At 39.9% G+C, this 23,986-nt stretch overlaps 1 protein-coding gene across 1 annotated transcript; it reads right to left on the bottom strand.

Annotated features, from left to right (window-relative positions):
- Positions 1-13: 13 nt before the first annotated feature.
- On the bottom strand, positions 14-6,303 carry GLYATL2 (glycine-N-acyltransferase like 2). Its single transcript, XM_047774137.1, has 5 exons — positions 6,226-6,303; positions 5,215-5,322; positions 3,669-3,795; positions 3,395-3,575; positions 14-422 (listed from the first exon to the last, which is right to left on the bottom strand). The coding sequence occupies exons 1-5, from the start codon at positions 6,301-6,303 to the stop codon at positions 14-16; spliced, it is 903 nt and encodes a 300-aa protein (XP_047630093.1).
- Positions 6,304-23,986: the final 17,683 nt, after the last annotated feature.

Genomic DNA, 23,986 nt, shown 5'->3' with positions numbered 1-23,986 from the left:
GCAATGGCACCAATCAACAATATTTTTTAGGGGTGCATATCCACTGATGCCAGCCACAAAGACTCTCCTTACACCCAACAGTTCTCATTAGCTTTTGAATTTCTTCTTTCTCTTCTGCCACATGTAAATAAAATGGCATGTTTTTTGAAATAAGATATGATATAAAGTGGTAAGCAATTTGCCACATGTTGCCTTGGCCTCTGTATTTGGGAACAGTGTAACCCATTCTCAACTCACAGGACTGTTCCATCACAACCCAAGAGACTGGACACTCCTCTGGACCCCACACACCAAATCCTGGAAAATTCTGGAGACAGCGTTCAACATATTTCAAGCTCCTCTCATTTTTTCCAAAGTCCCAGTGCTCATTCACAAGCCCCGCATATGAGGCATCCAAGAAGATAGTCCTAAAGTTTTCTTTCCTGTCAAGAAAAAAATGTGCATTTATCTAACCAACATTTAAGGAACAATCAGGATTGCAGAAAATGAATATGACACATCCCTTCCCCTAAGGATCCTACAGCCTTGAGGAGGAAATGCATGCACACACATACACACACTGCTTTTTATATGCCTGCTTCAAAATGTTCCCAGATAGTTGAGAGAGAAAAAACCTTATGTCCTCTATGACACATTTCACAGCGGAGAGTCAGCAAAATATAGTGTAGCGTCTCTCAAAAAGGCCCAACCAAATACCCCAAGAAAAGAGAAAATGCGTTCCTAAAAGAGCGAGGATTGTAGACAAGAGCAACCCTCTATATGGCTGAATTTTCCTCAAAGACCATGTATAAAGTGTGGATTTTTGTAGGGGACTGAGAAGTTCACACTGCTGTGTATAACAGGGAAAGGCTGAAGTTCCTGTATGGCACAGCAGGTCAAGGATCCAATATTGTCACTGCTGTGGCTCAGGTCACTGCAATGGTATGGGTTTGAACCCTAGCTTGGGAATTTCCATATGCTGCAGGCATGGCCAAAACATTTTTTTAAAAAAATAAAAAAATAACAGGATAGGCTATAGGGATATATTGAACAGCATAGGGAAATGTGGCTATTATTTTGAGGTGACTGTAAGTACAACTTATAAAATTGTTGAGCCTCTATATGTTGTACACCTGAAATTAACCGGATGTTGTCAATCAACTATACTTCAATTCAAAAATGTGGATTTTGAGTTCTACTCCACAAAATATCTAAATGTACAAGATAACATTTCTTTCGACATATATTTCAATAAAATGTATATTAAAGGGAGATGACAGCCATTTTGATCTTATGGTTTTCTGTGTCCCAAAACTCATCACCACATACTTCTAGGAAAGTACAAAAAGGCAGTTTAAGAAGTGACACTACGGGAAAAAGCATCTTGGATTTTGGGTGGTAACAATTAGGGTTTTAGTCCTGATTATCTCATTGGGCAAGCTATCTGAGAAGGCATTTTCTCACCTGTAAAACAGAATAACATCCTCTGTAAGTAGGAGGGGCTGAGAAAGAGAAAAGTTCTCAAAGAAGTTTTACTTCTCATGAAAATGGAAGAGTTTTCAGGAATTTGTCAATTTCAAAGTCACTTCACATTTACCAGAGAGTGGGTTCACTGGGCACTAAACTGTCTACACATGGGTGAGGTGTTTTGTTTTTGTTTTTCTCTCTTTTGCGTCCTTGAACTGATCCTGGCCCTACTTCCTCAAAGATCTCAAGCATCCTCACCTGCCTTTTTCCTACGGTACAAACCCAGAGTGGCAAGATATCAAAATACACATTTGGGCTTATAGGAAAGAATCACCTTAGAATAAGCACTTCATCCCATATTTCCAGAATTATATATTTACTTCTCATTTATCATATGTCCCTGTAGATTTGTTTCTCTAAAAAGCCTCCTGGGAACATAGTTAAGACAAAGCAGGATTCAAATATTGTTGGCTCTCCTGGCTAAATCAGTTGCATGAATATAATGCATATTTTTGAAGGAATGATACAATTAGGAAGCATAAATGGATATTGATGGAAAATAATTATTTCTTTTTATCTGAAACCCTATTATGCAGTTACCTTCTCTAGACGCAACTGTAATATAATACATTTACATAATCTTCTAGAGGCATTCTATGGAAGTTTAGATGTGTACATACTGGGATGGCATATACAGTATACCCTGTTCTGTCCATCTTATTTGTTGTTGTTTCACTTAACAATATATTAGCTATGGAGTTTTTTCTTTATCAATTCACACAGAGCTCTCTATTCTTATTGATGACTTCATATTATTCCAGTATTTGGATTGTACTGTAACAAGTCTATCCATGTCCCTATTGAAGGACACACATTTTTTCACATGTTTTGTTATCATATATTAATATGTTATATGTACCATCCAATTTTGTAGTATCTTTAATTTAATAAACATATTATTTTACCCAACCATTTCAATTCCAGGAATCCTGCTTTCAGTAATATTTATGCAACTTGTGCAATGATCTATTTACACAGACATTTATTGCAGAATTTTTGTTATTAGAAAGAACTGGAGATAAATCAAAAGTGTGTTAATATAGGCATACATAATTCTGCATCTCCCTCTTATGGAAACCTATGCAGCTGTCAAAATAAATGAAAGATATCCATATGGGCTTACATGAAAGATGCATATAACACATTGCTGAGTGAAAGGAGTAAGTTGCAGTATAGTACGTGCATATTTGGTAGGAAAACTAACAAAGCAACTCACACCTACAGAGTATAAGCATCCACAGCAATGTTAAGAGAATTTACACTTGGACAGGAAGATTGTAAGGAATCCCAGTGGGCAAACTTTCACTTTTTACTTTGTATACATGTATGCCCTGTATAGCATGCAGTATTTTTGCAAAAAATGAAAAGTTTCAGTAAAGATTTTTCAATGCCATTATGATGTCCAATATTCTTCCAGGAGGACTCTTATGAAACCTAAGGGAATTAATATGTGTAAAAAAAGATATCTCTCTCCTTTTTTTTTTTTTTTTGTCTTTTTAGGGCTTCACCTGGGGCATAAGGAAGTTCCTAGGCTAGAGGTCGAATCAGAGCTGCAGCCACAGAAACTCAGGATCTGAGCTGCATCTGTGACCTACACCACAGCTCACAGCAACACCAGATCCTTAACCCACTGAGAAAGGCCAGGTATTGAACTTATGTTCTCATGGATACTTACTAGTTAAGTTCATTACTGCTGAGTCACAACAGGAAATCCTGAGGATATCTTCTAATGGAATTCCTTCCCATGCTCAGGAAAGATTAGCTAACATAGCTCCCTCCCTTTACATGCACCTATAATTTAGTCTCATATCCTACATTTATAAGTCTGGCCCTTATAGAGACTGAAAGATGCTATCAGGAACTTAGGAAGCAAAAGGTAAAATCTTACTTTCTATCTTCATCCTCTTTAGACATTTTAGGTAACTTCATCAAATCTATCTTGTCATCAATTGATTTCTTGAGCTTCTTTTCATTTACACTCATAAAGAGCATGGTTCTCTTGTAATCTACTTGCACTGATTTTGAAGCTGAAATCTTTCTTATGGCCTCACCCACACTCTCTTGGCAACCTGGAGAGAGGAGAAAGTCAGGCACTGATTCACCCCGTTCACATTTGCTATGAATGAACCAAGGCGTCTTTGCCTTTAATTCAGAACAATTACCTTGGATCTGGAAGGCTTGTTCCCAATTGATAACCAGGGGGCATGCCAGGACTTCCTCTAACTTCTCAGGAGCTTTGGTGAAGATGTGGTAAGTGTTGGTATAATAATCCAGATCATCCTTCATCTCCTGAGGTAACAAATACCAATCACATTTACATAGCACTACCATTTACAACATGTTACATGTGTCTGGAGTACCAGAGACTCGTGTGTTTGACAGCTCTGTTTTTCTGAGAGAGGTGCAGAAAATGTCCTTGGAATTCCTCATAGAATAAATAAATCATTGTTGCCACACTAAAGGTGGTTCCTTTCTGAGGGTGCATGGAGGTCAGCTACCCTGGGCGGGAGGTGGTAAGTAGCTCCGTTGTCTGAGATGGAAAGTGCTCCAGAAATAGTGTGTGTTAAGGAACTAAAAGAGAGTGTACTTAAGATGTGGAGGAAAGTACAAGGAACAGGGTCAGGGTCAAGACTCTGGGTCTGTGAGGAGGTGATGCTTAAGCTACTATTGACCCAGCATTCTGGACTGGCATGGTGATTGGTTCTTGGGGTGTATGTGAAAAAAAAATGGGACTTTTAGAAAAAGGTTTTATGCTAGAGCTCATGGCAACTCCTGGAGTAGAGGAGCGGCCACATGCCTGGTGCTAACTCTCCTCGGGGGGTTGCTGTGGGTGATGTTATGCTCTAATTTCCCTGATTGCTAAGTATATGGATAAGGGGATGAGGGGTGGCTATTAAAATATTCTTACTCTAGGAAGGAAGGAATTGACTGCCTAGACTTCCCAAATCTAGAAAATAGAGAGGACATTCTTATTAAATATATATGATTTATCTATCATTTTGTAAATCTTTGACACAGTCATTTTTGTCAACTTCACTTTTTATAGTTAAGAAAGTGGAGTTCCCATTGTGGCTTAGTGGGTTAAGAACCCGACATAGTGTCAGTGAGGATGCAGGTTCCATGGTCTCGCTCAGTGGGTTAAGGATCTGGTATTATCACAAGCCGTGGTATAGATCACAGATCCCACATTGCTCTGGCTGTGGCTGGTCTGATTCAACCCCTAGTCCTGGAACTTCCACATGCCACAGGCGCAAACCAAACCATACCAAACAGCAACAAAAAAAACAGTCATCTTCCCAAGGACACACAAGAAGTCATTTGGCAAATTTAGATCTTCTCAAATGCAACACTGACTCAAGTATTACTAGATGGTGTTTATTTAGTCACAGGGAAAGAAAAACACTTCCTAACCACTTCCAGCCACAGGCATCTATGTTGAGGAATATGCCTATGATCAGAATCTTGATGGAAAAGTACTGACCAGTGGGATTCTAATGCTATTTACAAGTCTTGGATTATGGGCTATGTGACCTACTCCCATGCCTTGTCTCATTGTCCTGCCCTCTCCCCCAAGCAGCCCCTCTAAAACCTGTATGAATCAGGGGTATCAAGGTTCTTCTCCTTAGTCCCCAGCCCCAGCTCCTGAATTCCCACACGGAGAAAATCCGGAGGGTGAGCAGCCTGCTCTTCAGTAGCTAGTGTTCTCACCTCTTTCTGAGGCCGTGTAATGACTGTCTGATAATCTGGCCAAGCATCCACCAGCACCTCCAAGTTGAATGGATTTTTATTTTTAATGTTGTAAATGGCACCGTATACCTACAAGAGCAACAGAACAAAACAAGAGAGGATGAAGTTTTTCTTTGAGATAGGATCCTGGCTGTGGAATGGGAAATAAAGCCAGGAATTAGAAGGGTTTGGCAGAACATAACTAGTCCTTCTGGGATGGCTTGTTGAACAATTCATTGGAAGAAACTGCAAAACAACCCAAAGGGGTCCACAAAAATCCAAGTTAATAATGAATCAGTAGGAATGGGCTTCCCTAACATTAATCTTTATTAAAAATTCATACTTTTTTGTATTTTTAAATTTAATATCATAAATTAAAATAAAAATTTAATACTATACCATTTATATGGCATCTATCTATTATATATCAGATTTGTATCAAATACGGAGAATTTAAAGTTGAATGTGGTATGGCCACTGCCTTCAAGTTGGGTCTAGAAGGACAAAGAGATACACAGTCAAGTCATAATAGGACACATGTTCTGACAGCTCTATGCTCAAGGTGAGGTAGGGTCCCCAAAAGGAAATGCACTACCTGTCTAAAAGTGGTGGGAGACTTACAGAAGAAGTAATGCTTAAATGCAGTCTTGAAGGTTAAGTAAAGTCTTTCCCTGGCAAAGTAAAGAGAAGAGGTCGTCGAGTCATTTCAGGTAGGAGGAAAACCATGAGTACATGTTTGAAAGCATTGGAGCTTATACTGTACCTGCTAAACTGTGAGTGGCTCAATGATTATGGCACAAGGTGTATGGTAGGAGAATACCGGGAGATAAAGAGGCATTTTGTGGTAAATCTGGATATGGGTGTTAAGATCGTCCCTGGGGAAGGCATGTGACTGTAGACTGTACCTCCGCCTGCCCAAGAAGGATCTGAGCTCTGAACCTGTCTTCCTCACACCTCAGTCCTCACTCCCCAGATCTTCCCTTACTCCCTCACCTTAGTGGACTCAGGCAAGCTCTTTTCCAAGGTTTCATACAGACTCTGCAGCTTCAAGGGTTCACGAAGCACAAACATCTTCTGTAACACCTCGTCTCCTTTCCTGAGGAAGATGATCTAAGGAAACAAACACAGAAAACAAAAATACCTGAAGAGATGAGATAGGTGTCCAGGAAGAGGAGAAAGGAAAAATGACCTAGGACACCACGCATTGCCAGAGGCAAAGGGCTTTAGCATTGTCTAGACCAAACCTTTCCTTTTACAAATAATAAAGTCCAGAGCTGCATCTAGACCTCAGAGCTCCTTGGTGAGCTCTCTACAATTCCACAGTAAGAAGTAACACATCTGTTACTCTGAATCTCCTAGTACCCCTTTGATGCAAATCAGGCCAAGACTTGGAGAAGCAGCTATCTTCAGCTTCCATTTGCAAATGAAAAATAATGTATCTCTTCAGAAACTGTCTCTGGGGACCCTTGAGATTGAAACACTTGCTCTAATGTTGCCACAGCATCAGTAGTAGTTCCAGCCATCATAAAAGAATGCAACCTTCTGGAAAATATCCTAAAGACCATATTGTGTGTAGTCGCTTTTCCCTAAGGAACAACACCATTGGAAAGAAAAATTGATTAGTGATGATAATACCTAAATACAAATTGGCAAAATCTAGAAACTGGAATTATATTTTAGCAACCTTACAAACAGAGCAAACTCTTTTATTCAATAATTCCACTTCCAGAAACTCATACCAAGGAAAAAATAATAGACATCTATAAAGATATGAATACAAGGAAATTTATTATTGTACAATGATTGTGTAAATTTAGGAATGATACAAAATCCATTGTAGAGAAGTGGTTCCCTTAATGATGGCACATCCAAACAATGGATTACCAGGCAGCCATTAAAATGATGTCTTCAAAGTGTATTTAATGACACACGGGAAATGTCTGTGTTATAAAGTCAACATATAATCTCAAATTAGTACCCATCTCAAACTCTTCCTGAAATAAAGTTGTATATAAAGAATACTAAATGAAGTAAGTCAGAAAGAGACAGACAAATATTATATGATAGCACTTATATATGGAATCTAAAATATGGCACAAATGGACCTGTCTTCAAAACAGAAACAGACTTGCAGACAGAGAGTAAACTTGCGGTTGCCAAGCGGGGTGGGGAAGAGGGATGGACAGGAAGTTTGGGGTTGGTAGATGCAAACTATTACATTTAGAATGGAAAATAAATGAGGTCCCACTCTACAGGGCAGGGAACTATATCCAATCTCAAGAGATAGAACATAATGTAAGATAGTATGAGAAAAAGAATGTACATGTATGTCTAGGTTACTGTGCTGTACAGCAGAAATTTGCACAGCATTGTAAATCAACTATACTTTAATTAAAAAATTAAAAAAGACATACATGTGAAATTTCTTCCAGTCTTATACACATTAATATCTAATGATATGTAATTGTATAACATTCATATTACAGGTACCTGATCAAAGAATATATGCTAGATTATACGAGTCATCATACTTTCTAAAAATCAATGAATGCAAGAAATTCCAAACAATTTTGGTGTCTTATAAGGGAGTCATTCATTTTTTTCAAATACAACAGTCCCGAAAAATCCACTACTCATAGCGTGTGTGTGTGTCTATGTGTGTGTGTGTGTGTGTGTGTGTGTGTAGCCAGAATCAAAAGAAAGAGAGGCACAGTGGTTGAGAGCATAGCATTTGGAATAGGTAGGTCACTCTGCTTGAATTTGTCTGAACTTCACTTTCTTTATAAAATGGGCATAATAAACCTCCTTAGGATTGTAGGCTGTCCTTAGGATTTATATCAAGTCACAAAATGCTTGTGAAGTATTTAGTGCAGTGATTGATGGTGTATATATATGGTGTGTGTGTGTGTGTGTGTATATATATATATATATATAAATATATACCATTTATACACACCATCAATCATTGCACTAAGTGTGTGTGTGTGTGTGTGTGTGTGTGTGTGTGTGTGTGTGTGTGTGTATTCCTGAGGGAAAATCTGAAGACCTTCAAATCCAAGCAAGGGGACCATTCTGTAGGACAGGAACATAACTGAAGAAACTGCAGCTTCAAAGATAGTGCTATAGATAACTTGTCCTATAAATCTATTAACACAAAAATCAACATTTTGAGCCAAACCACAGCTCTAGAACAAACCAGTGTGTTTACAGCACTGTCTAGAATTGTGAGTATACTTATCAAAGGGCAGATAATCCTGTTCATTTGGGAGGATTTTTGCAGCATATTTCCCCAGAAGAATGTAGTCTCCTCGAATATGGAACCACATTTTATTCCTCCTTGTAGCTCAAGCATCAGCGCCACACTTGACCTAGTGTACATATTAACAAACATTTTTGTTCAATGAGTGAATGAATGAAATAAGCAAGGCATAGTGACAGAGCTCTTGGGAGACTTTCTTGAAGACTTAGCATATAACTTTCTTTGATTTGATTCCAGGCTCAGTCAACTTCCTGAGGAAAATGTAGCTAATAATAGATGCTTTCAAATAAAGAAGAAAATGTACAACAGTAGGTTGCATTGAACACATTATATCAAATATATAAGATGTAGGGGGGTGCAGTCAAAAGGGATGAGAGAGGAGTCCCTGTTGTGGCTCAGCAGGTTAAGAACCCAACTACTATCCTTCAAGATGCAGGTTCAATCTCTGGCCTCGCTCAGTGGGTTAAGTATTTGGCATTGCCTCAGGCTGTTGTGTAGGTCACAGACATGGCTGGGATCCCATGTTGCTGTAACTGTGATGTAGGCTAGCAGCTGCAACTCCGATTAGACCCCTAGCCCAGGAACTTCCATATGCCACATGTGCAGCCTCGGAAAAAGAAGGAGAAGAAGGAGAAGAAGAAGAAGAAAAGGGAAAAAGGGATAGGAAAAAGATTGGGCATAGCTTTTGTTCACTGCTGCCACCTGTGTGTCATCCATAGTGCAGGTTCTCTAACTGCCCTCCATGGTAGGATCCCAACTCTGCTCCCACCAACTGGAGAACACACACCACTTTCCCCGGGGCCTCCAGGCAGCAGAATCCTTCCGGCTAAACAAGATCCAATAAATACTCTGTTATAACTATCTATGAAAATATATTGAAGAATATAGATGTCAAACAAGATCAGAGAGGAAGAGGGGCCAATGGAGGAGACTGGGGAAAAGTTGCCAAAAAATAGTGTGAAAAATAAGAAGAGTATCTCAGAAGCCAAACAGGAGAAACTTTATTTAAATGAGGGATGGACCAGAGGCCTCAAATGCTGCTGAGAAGCTAAGATAGAGGAGTACTATAAATGCCAGTGCATTTTGGAATTATAAATTGATACCTGATTTGTTGAGAGATATGACATGGAATGATGGAGGGGAAGAAAAAAAGGTTAAGGGGATTAGAGATTAAATAAAATGTAAGGAAATGAAGATAAATCTTTCCAAGAGCATGACCAGGAAAGGAAGAACATAAAAGTACTGAGGGAGAAAAGAGAGTTCAGGAGCACAAAGAAAAACATCACATGAGAGAGTTAAGCATAGTCATGCTAATTACAGAAAACCTGGTAAGATGGACTATAATTGATAAGCCAATGGATGTAATAGGAGAAAAAGAAGGAAAGAAAAACAGCTAAATACATTGACTCTGCACTGTCTCCAATCATTTATGTTCCTTAATTCATTTAATCTTAAATCATACTTCCAAGTGTAGGTGTTAGGATGAGTTAGGGACAGAAGGACTATCCAAGATGGGAAAGAAAGATTTTAATTTGGGTAGACATGTATGTGTATAGGTATATATGTGAGTATGTGGGCTTAGAAAAAAAAAGAGCAAAAAAAAAAAAAAAGGAGTTCCCGTCATGGCGCAGTGGTTAACGAATCCGACTAGAAACCATGAGGTTGTGGGTTCGGTCCCTGCCCTTGCTCAGTGGGTTAACGATCCAGCGTTGCCATGAGCTGTGGTGTAGGTTGCAGGCGCAGCTCGGATCCTGCGTTGCTGTGGCTCTGGCGTGGCCTGTGGCTGCAGCTCCGATCTGACCCCTAGCCTGGGAACCTCCATGTGCCGCAGGAGCTGCCCAAAGAAATAGCAAAAAAAGACCAAAAAAAAAAAGAAAAAAAAGAAGAAAAAAAGAGCAGGAAGATAACAAGTTTTCTGTGAATGTCTGTTTTCTGGACGAAACAGAATGGCAGGTCATCTTTTGGAAGTAAAGAGGGTGAGAGTGTTCAAGAAAAATGTAAAGAGAAAAGAATAGAGATTTCTGGGAAAAGATTGGCAGTTCGAATGGATTCTGATGTTAGTGGGAGAAAATGCAGGCAAGGAATACACATAGGGGTTGATCTATTCCACTGGGGGTGATGGGGGGGACTTAAGCACCTGTAAAACAGCTTCAAGGACATGGCTCAGAATATTATCTATAGGAGATGGGATTAAGATGGTGGAAGAGAAGGACTAGAGCTCAACTTCTATCATAAATCAACAAAATTACAACCAAATCCTGAGCAGCCTTCAACCAAATGGACTGGAAACTTTCAAAAAGATATCCTACTCCAGAAGACAATGAGAAGGCCACATCAAGAGATAGGATGGGTGATTACATGATATAAGCAACCCCATACCATCTGGGTGGGAAGATGCACAGACTGGAAAGTAATTGTATCACAGAGACTCACATACAGGAGTGAGAGTTCTGAACCCCACATTAATAACCCACACTTGGGGACCTGGAACTGGGAGAAAGAGCCCCCAGAGCATCTGGCATTGAAAGCCAGTGGGGCTCGTGCACAGGAGCTCCACAGGTCTGGGGGCAAGGAGACCCCATTCTTGAAAGGCACACACAGAATTTCATGTATACTGGGTCCCAGGGCAAAGCAAAGGCTCCATAGGAATCTGGGTTGGACCTAACTGGAGTTCTTGGAGGATCTCCTGGGAAAAGAGGGGGTGACTGGGGCTTGTTGTGGGGGAAGGAATTGGAGGCAAAGCTCTTGGGAATATTCATCAGCATGAGTTTCTCAGGAGGTGGCCATTTTGGGAAAATCTGGCCCCACCTATTAGCACTGAGAAGCCCCAGGCCAAACAATAATCCAGGTGGGATCACAGCCCTGCCCATCAGTAAATAGGCTGCCTAAAGACCCCCCAGGCACACAGCCACCTCTAATCTCACCCAGAGACAAAGCCCCACCCATCAGAGGGAGAGGAATCAGCCCCACCTGCAGTGGGCAGACACCAGGCCCTCCCATCAGGAAGCCTACAGCCAGCCCCCATACTAACTTCAGCCACAAGGGGGCCAGGCACCAGAAATAAGAGAGGCTACAACACTATTGTCTGCAAAAAGGATACCACACCAAAAACCTATAAAAATGAAAAGACAGAGAACTGTAACTCAGATAATGGAGAAAGGAAAAAACCCAGAAAAACAGCTAAGTGATCAGGAAATTATCAGCATCCAGGAAAAAGACTTTAGACTGTTGATGCCAAAGATGATGCAAGACATTGGAAATAAACTAGAGGCAAAGATGGATAATTTACAGGAAAACACTGAGCAAAGAAATACAAGACATAAAACTTAAGCAAGAAGAGATGCAAAATACAATAACTGAAATAAAAACTTCTTTAAAAGCAGCCAATGGCAGAATACAGGAGGGAGAAGAACAAATAAGTGAAGCAGAGGACAGATTACTGAAGTCACAGATGGGGAACAGAAAAGAGAAGAAAGATTGAAAACAAATGAAGAGAGTCTCAGAGAACTCTGGGACAACATTAAACAGACCAACATCAATATTATAGGGGTGCCAGAGGGAGAAGAGCGAGAGAAAGGGGCAGAAAATATATTCGAGGAGATAATAGCCGAAAATTTCCCTAACATGGGAAATGGAGCACTTGCTCAAATCTAGGAAGCACAATGAGTACAATATAAAATAAACCCAAGGAGAAACACCCCGAGACACATATTAATCTAATGAACCAAAATTAAAGACAAGGAGAAAATATTGAAAGCAGCTAGGGAAAAGAAACAAATAACAGACAAGGGAACCTCAATAAGGTTATCAGCATATTTGCAGCAGAAACTCTGCAGGCCAGAAGGGAGTGGCATGATATACTTAACATGATGAAAGAAAAAAACCTCCAACCAAGATTACTTTACCCAGCAAGGCTCTCATTCACATTTGAAGGAGAAATCAAAAGCTTCACAGACAAGCAAAAGCTAAGAGAATTCAGCACCACTAAACCAGCTTTACAACAAATACTACAGGAACTTCTCTAGGCAGAAAAGAAAAGACAGCAACAGGAAACAAAAATACCACAAATGACAAGGCTCACCAGTACAGGCATATATACAGTAAAGATACAAAATCACCCATGCACAATTATGCTACCAAAATCAGAAATTGTAAGAAGAGGGGGGTACAAATGTAGAACACTGGAGATGCACTTGCAATTAAGAGACCAGAAACTTAAAACAATCTCATATGTATATAGATTACTATGTCAAAAATTCAGGGCACTTGCAAACCAAACATCTACAATTGATACACACCAAATAAGAAAAATCAACTCAAATACAACACTAAAAATAGTCATCAAACCACAGGAGGAGAGAAAAACAGAAGATGAGGAGAAAAAAGAGCAAAAAAAAACAAATCCAAAACAGTCAATAAAATGGCAATAAGAACATACATATCAAGAATTACCTTAAATGTTAATGGACTAAATGCTCCAACCAAAAGACATAGACTGACTGAATGGATACAAAAATAAGACCCATATATATGCTGTTTCCAAGAGACCCACTTCACTTCTAGGGGCACATATAAATTGAAAGTGAGAGGATGGAAGAAAATATTCCATGCAAACAGGAACCAAAAGAAAGGTGGAGTAGCAATACTCATATGAGACAAAATTAACCTTAAAAAGAAGAATATTTTAAGAGACAAGGAAGGACATTACATAATGATCAAAGAATCAATCCAAGAAGAAGATATAACAACTGTAAATATCTATGCACCCAACATAGGTTCACCCCAATATATAAGGCAACTGCTAATAACCTTAAAAGGACAAATCGACAATAACAAGTAATAGTGGGGAACTTTAACACCCCACTTACAGCAATGGACAGATCATCCAGGCAGAAATTCAACAAGGAATCACATGCCCTGAATGAAGCATTAGACCAGATGGACTTCATAGATATTGATAGGACATTCCATCCAAAAGCAACAGAATACACATTCTTCTCAAGTGCACATGGAATATTCTCTAAGATTGATCACATCCTGGGCTACAAATCAAGCCTTGGTAACTTTAAGAAAACTGAAATCATATCAAGCATCTTTTCTGACCAAAACACTGTAAGACTGGAAATCAACAACAAGGAAAAAAACTGCAAAAAACACAAACACGTGGAGACTAAACAACATGCTACTAAACAACCAATGGATCACTGAAGAAATCACAGAGAAAATTAAAAAGTACCTAGAATGCGGGGAGCCGAGAAGATACAAGGAGCCAAGGAAAGGAGCTTGCCCGAACAGTACAATTCCGAGGGCAGGCTGCTAATCAGAAAAAGGGGCCTGCCTGAATAGTGCAGTTCTGAGGACAAGCTCCTAATCAGGAAAAGGGGCCTGTCTGAACGGTGCAATTCCGAGGGCAGGTTCCTAAACAAGGAGATACCTGCCTGTACGGCGCAATTCTGAGGACAGGCCCTAGAAGACAATAAGCCTCACCTGCTGACATTGGTGGGGAACTAAATTTTCCAGAAAAAAATTTCCATTTTGCATTGCTTAGTGGGGATTGTTCCATGGATGACTTAGTTGTTTCTGTTATTTACTTGTTATTCAGTTTTTCCTCAGTCTTTCCTGTTATTTGCTTATTATTATTTTCCATTCTTATTTTCCTGTGGCGATTTGTGATTTAACAAAATTACAACAATAACATAAAAATTTCATCCTGATGGACTTTCCCCTATTCAAATCCAATTTAATTAAAAACATAGTGTTTATTTACTAACTGGTTATACTGTAAGCTTTAGAAGTTGGAATGTACTATAGACTTAGATAAAGTTAGACATATTATTCATGGTCAAAGAAACCTAGCTATGAGAGTTGTCCTTGATTTTAGAATCTTTCAAGTGATAGCTAACTGAAGTTGATTTTCTCATACTGTCCTCCTGCCATGACACTTTGGAGATAAGCACTAATCTAAAAACAAGACTTGTGAATGCCAAATCCTTACATCTGCAGCCTTTTAGGAAGCATAATCTGGGAGTTCACTTTTAGAACTTGACCTTCCGGTATACTTTTAACATTGTGATGTAATTGAAAACTCTTATAAAACAATCATCTACGCCAATAAAATTTGAGCAGTCCAGAGCCCTGAAAGAAGGGACAAAGAAGCTGTCTCCATGTGCATTCACCAACACCATCCATCCCCCGACAGGGTGTGCATCCCTGGCCGCTGGAGCTGGACTCTGGCACTAGAAGCAAATGACAACAAAGATATGACACTCCAAAACCTATGGGATGCAGCAAAAGCAGTTCTAGGAGGGACATGTATAGCAATACAAGCCCACCTCAGGAAACAAGAAAAAGTTTAAAGAAACAACCTAACTTTACATCTAAAGCAGCCAGAGAGAGAAGAACAGACAAGACCTAAAGTTAGCAGAAGGAAAGAAATCATAAAGATCAGAGCAGAAATCAATGAAAGAGAAGTGAAGAAAACTACAGAGTAGATCAATGAAACTAAAAGCTGGTGTTTGGAAAGTTCAACAAAATTTAGAAACTCTTAGCCAGACTTATCAAGAAAAAAAAGAGAGAGGGCTCGAATCAATAAAATTAGAAGTGAAAAGGGAGAAATTACAATGGACATCACAGAAATACGAATGATCATAAGAGACTACTACATGCAATGGTATGCTAATAAAATGGAAAACCTATAAGAAATGGACAAATTCTTAGAATAGTTCAATCTTCCAAGTCTAAAGCAAGATTAAGTAGAAAAGATGAAGGGACCAATCACAAGTACCAAAATGGAAACTGTGATTAAAAAACTTCCAGCAAACAAAAGACCAGGACCAGATGGCTTCACGGGTGAATTCTATCAAACATTACAGAAGAGCTAACACCTATCTTTCTGAAACTATTCCAAAAAATTACAGAAAAGGGACACTCCCAAACTCATTCTATGAGGCCACCATCATCCTGGTACCAAAACCAGACTAAGATACCACAAAAAAAAAAAAAGAAAAGAAAAGAAAATCACAGGCCAATTTCACTGATGTGCATAGATGCAAAAATCCTCAGAAAGCTAAAAGTAGAACTACCATTTGACCTGGCAATCACACTCCTGGGCATCTATCCAGAGACAACCATGACTCCAAAACATACATGTACTCCAGTGTTCGTTGCAGCACTATATGCAACAGCCAAGATATGGAAACAACCTAAATGCCAGAGAGTGAATAAAGAAGACATGGTACATATACACAATGGAATATTACTCAGCCATTAAAAGAAATGAAATAATGGCATTTTTAGCAACATGGATGGACCTAGAAATTATCATGCTAAGTGAAGTCAGCCATACAATGAGACATCAACATCAAATGCTTTCACTGACATGTGGAATTTGAACAAAGAACAGACTAAACTTCTTTGCAGAGCAGATACTGACTCACAGACTTTGAAAAACTTATGGTCTCCAAAGAAGACAGTTTGGGGGGTCAGGGGATGTTCTTGTGTTGTGGGATAGAAATCATATAAAATTTGATTGTGATGATCATTGTACAACTACAAATGTAATAAATTCATCGAGTAATTAAAAAATAAGAAAAAAGAAGATGTAGTACATATACACAATGGAATATTACTCAGCCATTAAAAGGAAAGAAATAACTGCATTTGCAGCAACATGGTTGGACCTAGAAATTATCATGCTAAGTGAAGTTGGTCAGACAATGAGACACCAATATCAAGTGCTATCACTTACATGTGGAATCTAAAAAAGGACAGAATGAACTTCTTTGCAGAGCAGATACTGACTCACAGACCTCGAAAAACTTTATGGTCTCCAAATGAGACAGGTTGAGGGGTGGGGGGGGATGCGCTGAGGTTTTGGGATGGATATGCTGTAAAAACTGGGATGTGATGATTGCTGTACAACTATAAATGTAACAAAATTCATTAAGTAATTAAAAAAGAAAGTATGTATTTGTAATACGAAGTCACTTTGCTGTACAACAAAAATTAGCACAACTTTGTAAATCAACTATATCTTAAATAAATAGATAAAATTATATAAAGGAAATAAGGAATACACATAGGGATTGCCAAGTATTGTATAGGACCAGGTGCAGCTAGGAAGCCATCACTCATCCACATGCATGAGCTCAGCACCCAGAGACTAGGAGCAGAGAAGACAAATCGCAACAAATTAGGGTTTTGTTTTCTCCACGCTTAGAGCAGCAATAAAAATAAGCTGTGAAGTATTTGAGAACAAGAGGATGAGATGCTTCAAACTGCATATGAGGGATCTAGGAGAGAGAAAGAAGTAAATAAATTAGGTCCAATCAAGTAGGAAAAGTTGGAGAGAGTGTAGGATGAAACTCCTTTACGAAGTCAAAGAATAGTAATGGTGCTGGGCAGGGGGTGTATATTCAGAGAATAGGAGACTAGAATAAAAAATTAGGATATTAGAGGTTAGGACTTCAGAGGTAGATCAGTTCTGGATCCATGGCTATTGGCTTCAACTTCCAGTCAATAGAGTTGGAGCCAGTAAGGGACTGGGAGTTACAGGTGTCAGAGACTTCACCAGGATGTAGCAGGAGTTTGATGGAGAGAAAAGTTTGTGAGTCAGTTGCCAAATGTATTAATAAATGGAGAGAAATTTTGCCTAAAGTAATCCAAAAGAGTAAAGCTTCATCTTAGCCACATGGCCCAGTATGCAAAGGAAGAGTTTTTCTACACAAGTAATTCTTTCAAGGCATGGATGGAAGACCAGGAGAATGCTAATTTTTTTTAAGGTCCTTATATGGAAATTCCCAGTCTAGGGGTCGAATCGGAGCTACAGCTGCTGGCCTACACCACAGCCACAGCAACATGACATCCCAGACGTGTCTGCAACCTACACCACAACTGACAGCAACGCTGGATCCTTAACCTATTAAGCAAGGCCAGGGATCGAACCAGTAACCTCATGGATACTAGACAGGTTCATTACTGCTGAGCCACAGTGGGAACTCCCAAGAATGCTGATTCTTATTTTTACTATGGGTGTCTAGAAGGCAGCAGGGAAAGGTATACAGGTAGGTATAAACAATTATAGTTCAAGGAAAGGATCTAGAAGGCTTACCAGTTTGAAATACTAGCTTTGTAGATTCTTAAAGTACTTCTTTCCGGCTCCAGGGACCTACAGTTTCTTTCAGGAATTGGTTCTCAGCACTGGGATACTGCTGGGTGCTCCTTCCAAAGATTTGAAAGGGAGAATAATACAAATTATTTAGAACTGGGATCCCAATTAAGCGAAAGACTGAGAAACAAACAAACAAAACAAACAAACAAAAAACAAAGGGGTTTTGCTATTCCAAACAATTCTGCTTACCTGCAATTTCTTTGTAGATCTGTATACACACCACCTTCTGCCGTTGTTCAGTGTGGCAATGGAGAGGCTCCTATGGCCGCTATCTTAGAGTTTTATCCACACTAAACCCCAACTGATTTAACTTGTCACAGTTTAGCATAAAGCTCTAAGATGTGGGTTCCTAGTAGGGAGCAAACTGGAGGTTATGTCCATTGACTGTATGAAGCCAGAGGCTTTGCAGACCAGAGGAAGACCAGGAATGTGTTCTGTAGTGAGCAGCTTCTACAATTATAAGTGTCCCACAGAAGATTTTGATTTATGCATGATCGCTTGTAGACTATTGGCTATTCCAGAGCCATTATAATATGGAAACTTGAAGGAGTTGGCAGAGAGGGCTTCATTGCAGCATTATTCAAATAGCATCATTTGAGCAAACAAAAGACTTAGAAAATCTGGCTTCACTGGGAAATTCTTGGTCTCAAGCCTCTAAACACTTGCGACTTGGGAAAAGCAGAGAAAAACCTCAGGAAAGTCACTGTGAGTAGAAGAACTGAGCTTGGTACACACCTTGTCCTTGGCGTTGTCAAAAATGCAGGGGACAGATGAGGGCAGGGGGGTTGTAATACCAGCATAATAAACAGTTACTGGACAAAAGTTAGGGAGGGACTGGAATGCATTTTGGAGGAGAATAGATGTGAAAAGGATTCCCCAAAGTGTGCTTCTCGGAGCATCCACATTAAGATCATCCAAGTTTGCCTGTTAAAAAAATACAGGAGCTTCCTCACATCAGCTGAATCAGGGCCTCCCATACTACATGAGAATATAATCTACTGTATAAAAAGCTGCCTGAAAGAGTCTGATCTACATTAACATTTTGAAGACCTGGAAATAAAGGAAAAGGATAATAAGTTATCAATATTTTACCCACTTTCAGAAACTTCGCAAAGCAACTTCACATATTTTAATCATGCATGAAATGAGAAAAGCAAGAGTTATATTTCACAAATTAGGAAGATAATGTTGAAAGAGAATAAATGCCTTTCCTGAGGTCACAAAGCTAGCCATCAACAATGCCTTGAGCTGAAGCCAAAGACCAAGTGCTTATAATGAAATCATGATTCTTCAATGAGTGATTCCTTACCCTTAGCTGGTTTTTAGCTTATAAAAAAACCTACTTCATTAACTTTGGAAATTCCTCACCCTCCATTTAAAAAATGTTTGTCTATTCCATGCCAGGAAATGCGTAATTTTTTTTTTAATATAGCTAAGATCACACTAGAGTTCCCTGGTGGCTCAATGGGTTAAGGATCCGGCAGTGTCCCTGCTGTGGCTCGGGTCCTAGAACTTCTGCGAATGCCATGGATGCACCCCCCACCCCCCAAAAAGATCACCCTGTAGATAGTTGAGATCACACAATTTTGTATACCCCACTAAGTGTTTCCAAAGAAGCACAACCACATTTAAAGCCACCAGCACTTCAAGTTTGTCCGTTTGAGTGACCTCACTGAGTGTTCAGAGGTGCAGAATCTGCTCACTCCCCAAAGCCCCTGAATTGAGAGTCTGGCTGCTCCTTTGGACCATCACGAGGTACATTGTTAGGAATTCTGATAGAGAGCAGATGCATTAGGAGAGCCCCCAGCCCAAGTGTCCCACTATCATTTTAGAAGCCAGCAGAGAAGACCCTGGCCCTTGGAAGATATGGAAAAATTGCCCCCACATTTGAGAGCAGGAGGACCTCTTGGTGAATTCCCTAATGAAGATATACCAGGAATTTCCAGACTCTGGAAGAGGTGTGCAAACAGGCAGTCACCGTCTCAAGATAACTTTTAAGGAGTTGGTTTTAATGTAGATCGGGGTAGAGTGACCCTTTGACCTTTAGGTCCCTCTAAGATCTGGCAAAGTCAAGTTGCCTCAGGATCCCTAAGGATTTTATACCTGAGTGCTGACTGCCAGCAGATGGGCACTCCTTCCTAAGGCACCTGCTGCACCCCAGTTTCATACTGCTAAGGGTTAATGAAGGACATCAAGAAGAAAGCAGAATCCCAGGGACCCATGAAATCTTGTGAAGGAATACAGAGGGTGAGACTACACCAGCCTCCCACAGTTGCCCAGCCTTGTAGTCCAGCCCCAAATCTCCAGGAGAGTCAGAGCCTCACAGAGGTTCAGGGATGGTTGGTGTATGGCTATTCTTTGTGGTATTAGGTATTTGAAAAAATAAAGACAAAACATAGTTTTAAGAATATAGTTGCTTTATTATATAGCTTTAAAGTGTGTACATTTTATTTATTTTTTGTTTTTTTTTGTTGTTGTTGTTTGTTTATTGGCCATGACCACTCACTGTTAGGTGCCATATTTTCCTAAGAGAAGAGGCACAGGATCTGAGTGGAACCCTAGCCCTCTGCACCCCATGATCCAGACTAAGCCCCAGAGCTGATTGCAAGGATGGTACAAAGGAGACCTGTCTAGTCATGAAGTCAAAGGAGCTTACAAGCTGCTAAGGAAGCCCATAAGGAAGTTGCTCTCCTGGCCAAGATCCTGAGACAATGAGTAGGAAAAAACTGGGCTGCCTCGGGGCAGACTGTAGGTAGCAAGGGAACTGGAATTCAATAAGGAAGTGCAGATCTTGTATCAGCCGCTGTCTCGGCTGAATGACCTTGAATACATCACCTTTACAGCCTTGATTTCCCCATCTGTAAAATGAGGATAATTTGGGCTATTGAGAGCACTAAATAAGTCATTATATGTGAAGGTAGCTAGCAGAAGGGGCTTAATAAAAGCTGGCTCTTACTCATTTCTTGGACAAAATATTAGCCATTCATGATTTTCAAATTTATTTTATTTTTAACTTTTTGGCCACTTGGTGGTATATGGAGTTCCTGAGCCAGGGATCAGATCTGAGCAGCAGTTGAGACCTACACCACAGCTGCAGAAACACTGGATCCTTAACCCACTGTGCCAGTCTGGGGATCGAACCTGCATTCCAGGGCTCCAGAAACACTGCCATTCCCATCATACTACTGTGGGAACGCTCATGATTCTCAATTTTAATTGTTGAAATGTAATCTAAGAAAATAATTGTAGCTATTTACAAAGGTGTGGAAAGCATGGAAGATTAACCAAAGAGATATTTGGAAAAGTGAAAAGTCAGAAAAATATTTAATTACTCAACCATTAGGAAGTGGTTAAAGGAGTTACATTTTGCCCAGTCAGTGGTAGTAAGCAAAAATGTTCAATATCAAGAGGATATAATCATGAAAATACTGTTAAAGGAAGAAACTGGGTTGCAAAATAAGATGGAGAGTATATCAGTCTTATAAAATGTTGTCCACATGATTTTTGTTTCTCATCAAGGACTCACTCTGGTTCCTGTCCCATGCCCAGTACACTGCCCTTCCCCAAAGACTGGGCAGCTGTCCAGGCACCATGGGATCCTGCATGCACATATGCTGTTGCCTTATTGCCAAGATCAGTCTGTGCCCAAATCTCTCCCTTTGCCTGCAGGACAGGACCACCTTAACATTTGCGGTGCTCAAGGCAAAAATATGAATCCACATACCACACTCTAAATATTCCAGCTACCAAAAAATATGAAAACGATTAAACAAAATATGCTCCATTCTCTGTCTCGACCAATATGCTTTCATAAATGAGATATAAATCATAGAAAATAACATTGGAGGAATATACATTAAAATGTCAGCTGTAGCTATCTCAAGAGAGTGGGACTGTGGCTGTTTGAGCTGCTTTCTTTTCTTTTCTTTTTTTTTTTTGTTGTCTTTTTGCCTTTCCTAGGGCCGCTCCAGCAGCATATGGAGATTCCCAGGCTAGGGGTCTAATCACAACTGTAGGCACAGGCCTACGCCAGAGCCACAGCAATGCAGGATCCGAGCAGCATCTGCGACCTACACCACAGCTCACAGCAACACCGGATCCTTAACCCACTGAGCAAGGCTAGGGATCAAACCCACAACCTCATGGTTCCTAGTCGGATTCGTTAACCACTGAGCCATGACAGGAACTCCTGAGCTGTTTTCTTAGTGCATAAGTATTTTCTAAAAGGTCTGTAATGTAAATGGAGGACTTCTGATATCAGCAGCAATGACATATTCTTTCATTTGTATTTATTGTGTCTGATGGAGACCAAGGATTTTTATAGGCACTTAATAAGAAACAAGCAAAAAAGACTCCTGCTTTCATAGAGCTCAAAACCTCATGGGGGCAGGAAGCAAGCACTAAATTTTTTAAATAATTAAATTGTACAGCATGGTTGAAGGTACCTAATACTATGGAAACAGAAAAGAAGTAGGGAATGATAATGGGAAATCGGAGCATGGCAGAGAGTTAGGGGAGCAGTGGTGATTTTTAATAGGGTGATCGGAAAGGTCACACGGAGAAAGTGGCTTTTATGTGAAGATTTGAATGAGGCAAGAGAAGTGTCTGTGCAGACTAAGGAGAATAGAGAATATAGGCATAGGAAAAAGCCATTCAAGAGTCACAGGCAAGCGTGGACCTGACCAGTTTAAAGAATAGCAAAGAAGCCCAGCAGCTGAACCAAGCAGAGTGACCAGAGGCAGTGAAATAGAAAAGGAAGCCAGGAAGGGGTATGGAGCCTAAGTCATAGCAAACCTAGGGGCTCATTGTAAAGAATGTGTGTCTTTTTTTCTGAATGGGATTGGTAGTCTTAGCAGGAGTTGGAAAGGAATGACAAGAACTTGCTTTAGTTTTTAAAGGAAAATTCCAGTTTCTGTGGTAAGAAATAAACTAGCAGGAGCAAAAAGAAGCAGGGAGGTGTTAGTGACAGATTGCAGTAATTTAGGCAAGAGTTAATGATGGAGGTTTGTAGAAATCAGGATGAGAGTGGTTGGATTCTAGATACATTTTGGAGGTAGAATGGTCAAGAACTGAGAAGGTTTAAAGATTTTACCCTATTGACAAGATAGACAGGCACAATTTCATAAATGCTGGCAGAATATATGACTGCTGATTCAGAGACAGGATTTTATTATTTATGGTATAATAGGCAGAATGAATTTCATGTCTGTGTCAGTTCCCCTTGCCCCACAAGATCTATGGAGGTGACACAAAAGGGCACGGGTGGAAGATGCAAATGTAATGGGATTTGTGTTGCAGGTGAAGAATCCCGAAATAGGGAACCTGGGGTTTATCATGAAATACATGCAAACATGCTTGACCTGAGATACAGAGAGAGAGATTATCTTTGTTGCTGGTGTTGTTGTTGCTATTGTTGCTGTTGCAGTGTCTGTTCAAATCTTTCACCAATATTTTATTGAACTGTCTTCACTGTCGACTTTAATTTTTTTTGGATTAATGTATAATCGATTTACAAGGTGCCAATTTCTGCTGTACAGCAAAGTGATTCAGATATATATATACATACATATGCACATATATATACACAATATATATATATACACTCATTTTTCATATTATTTTCCAACATGGCCTATTCCAGGCGATTGGATATAGTTCCCTGGGCCATACTGTGGGACCTGAGACATTTTCCTTACCTAATTTCCCCCATTGCCTATAGTTCTAGTGGACCTCTCAGTTGAGGTTCTCTACTCTTCCTTAACCAAGTGGTGGTGGGTACGAGTCCCATACTAGTCTAATCAGATCTTTGGAAGCTGAATCTTGAAGGTTGTGGCACATGGATGGAGAAAACAGAATGATTCATCCTTATAATATCCTTAAAAAATCATTCATTCATTTCTTTACCTGAATAGACAAGGCTACCTGATTACTGTCTTAAGCAAGTTATGGGAGTTAAATTCTTCTTGGGTTTTTTTTCTCTTTTTTGGCCATGCCCATGGTATGTGGAAATTCCCAAGCCAGGGATCAACCCACGCCACAGCTGTCACCTGAGCTACGGCAGTGACAACGTAGGATCCTTAACCACTGGGCCACCAGGGGGCTCCAAGTTTTCCTTGGATTTGGACAGCTACCCTACATCTTGATAATTAATGTTCCTTTCTTGCCTAAGTGAGCTAGAACCAGTTTCTATTACTTGCAACCAAAGTGTTGTGGAAGAACCTGCTGTTTGAGCGGTCACATGGTAGGTAGTAACTGGTGGAACTGGGATCTGAACTCACGTGTTCAGACTCCTGAATCTGCTTTTTTATTCATTACACTGAATTTAC

Source organism: Phacochoerus africanus, chromosome 4, assembly GCF_016906955.1.
Source record: "Phacochoerus africanus isolate WHEZ1 chromosome 4, ROS_Pafr_v1, whole genome shotgun sequence".
Classification (NCBI taxonomy): domain Eukaryota; kingdom Metazoa; phylum Chordata; class Mammalia; order Artiodactyla; family Suidae; genus Phacochoerus; species Phacochoerus africanus.
Note: the sequence above shows the minus strand (reverse complement) of the source record. Positions and strands in the feature narration are given on the sequence as shown.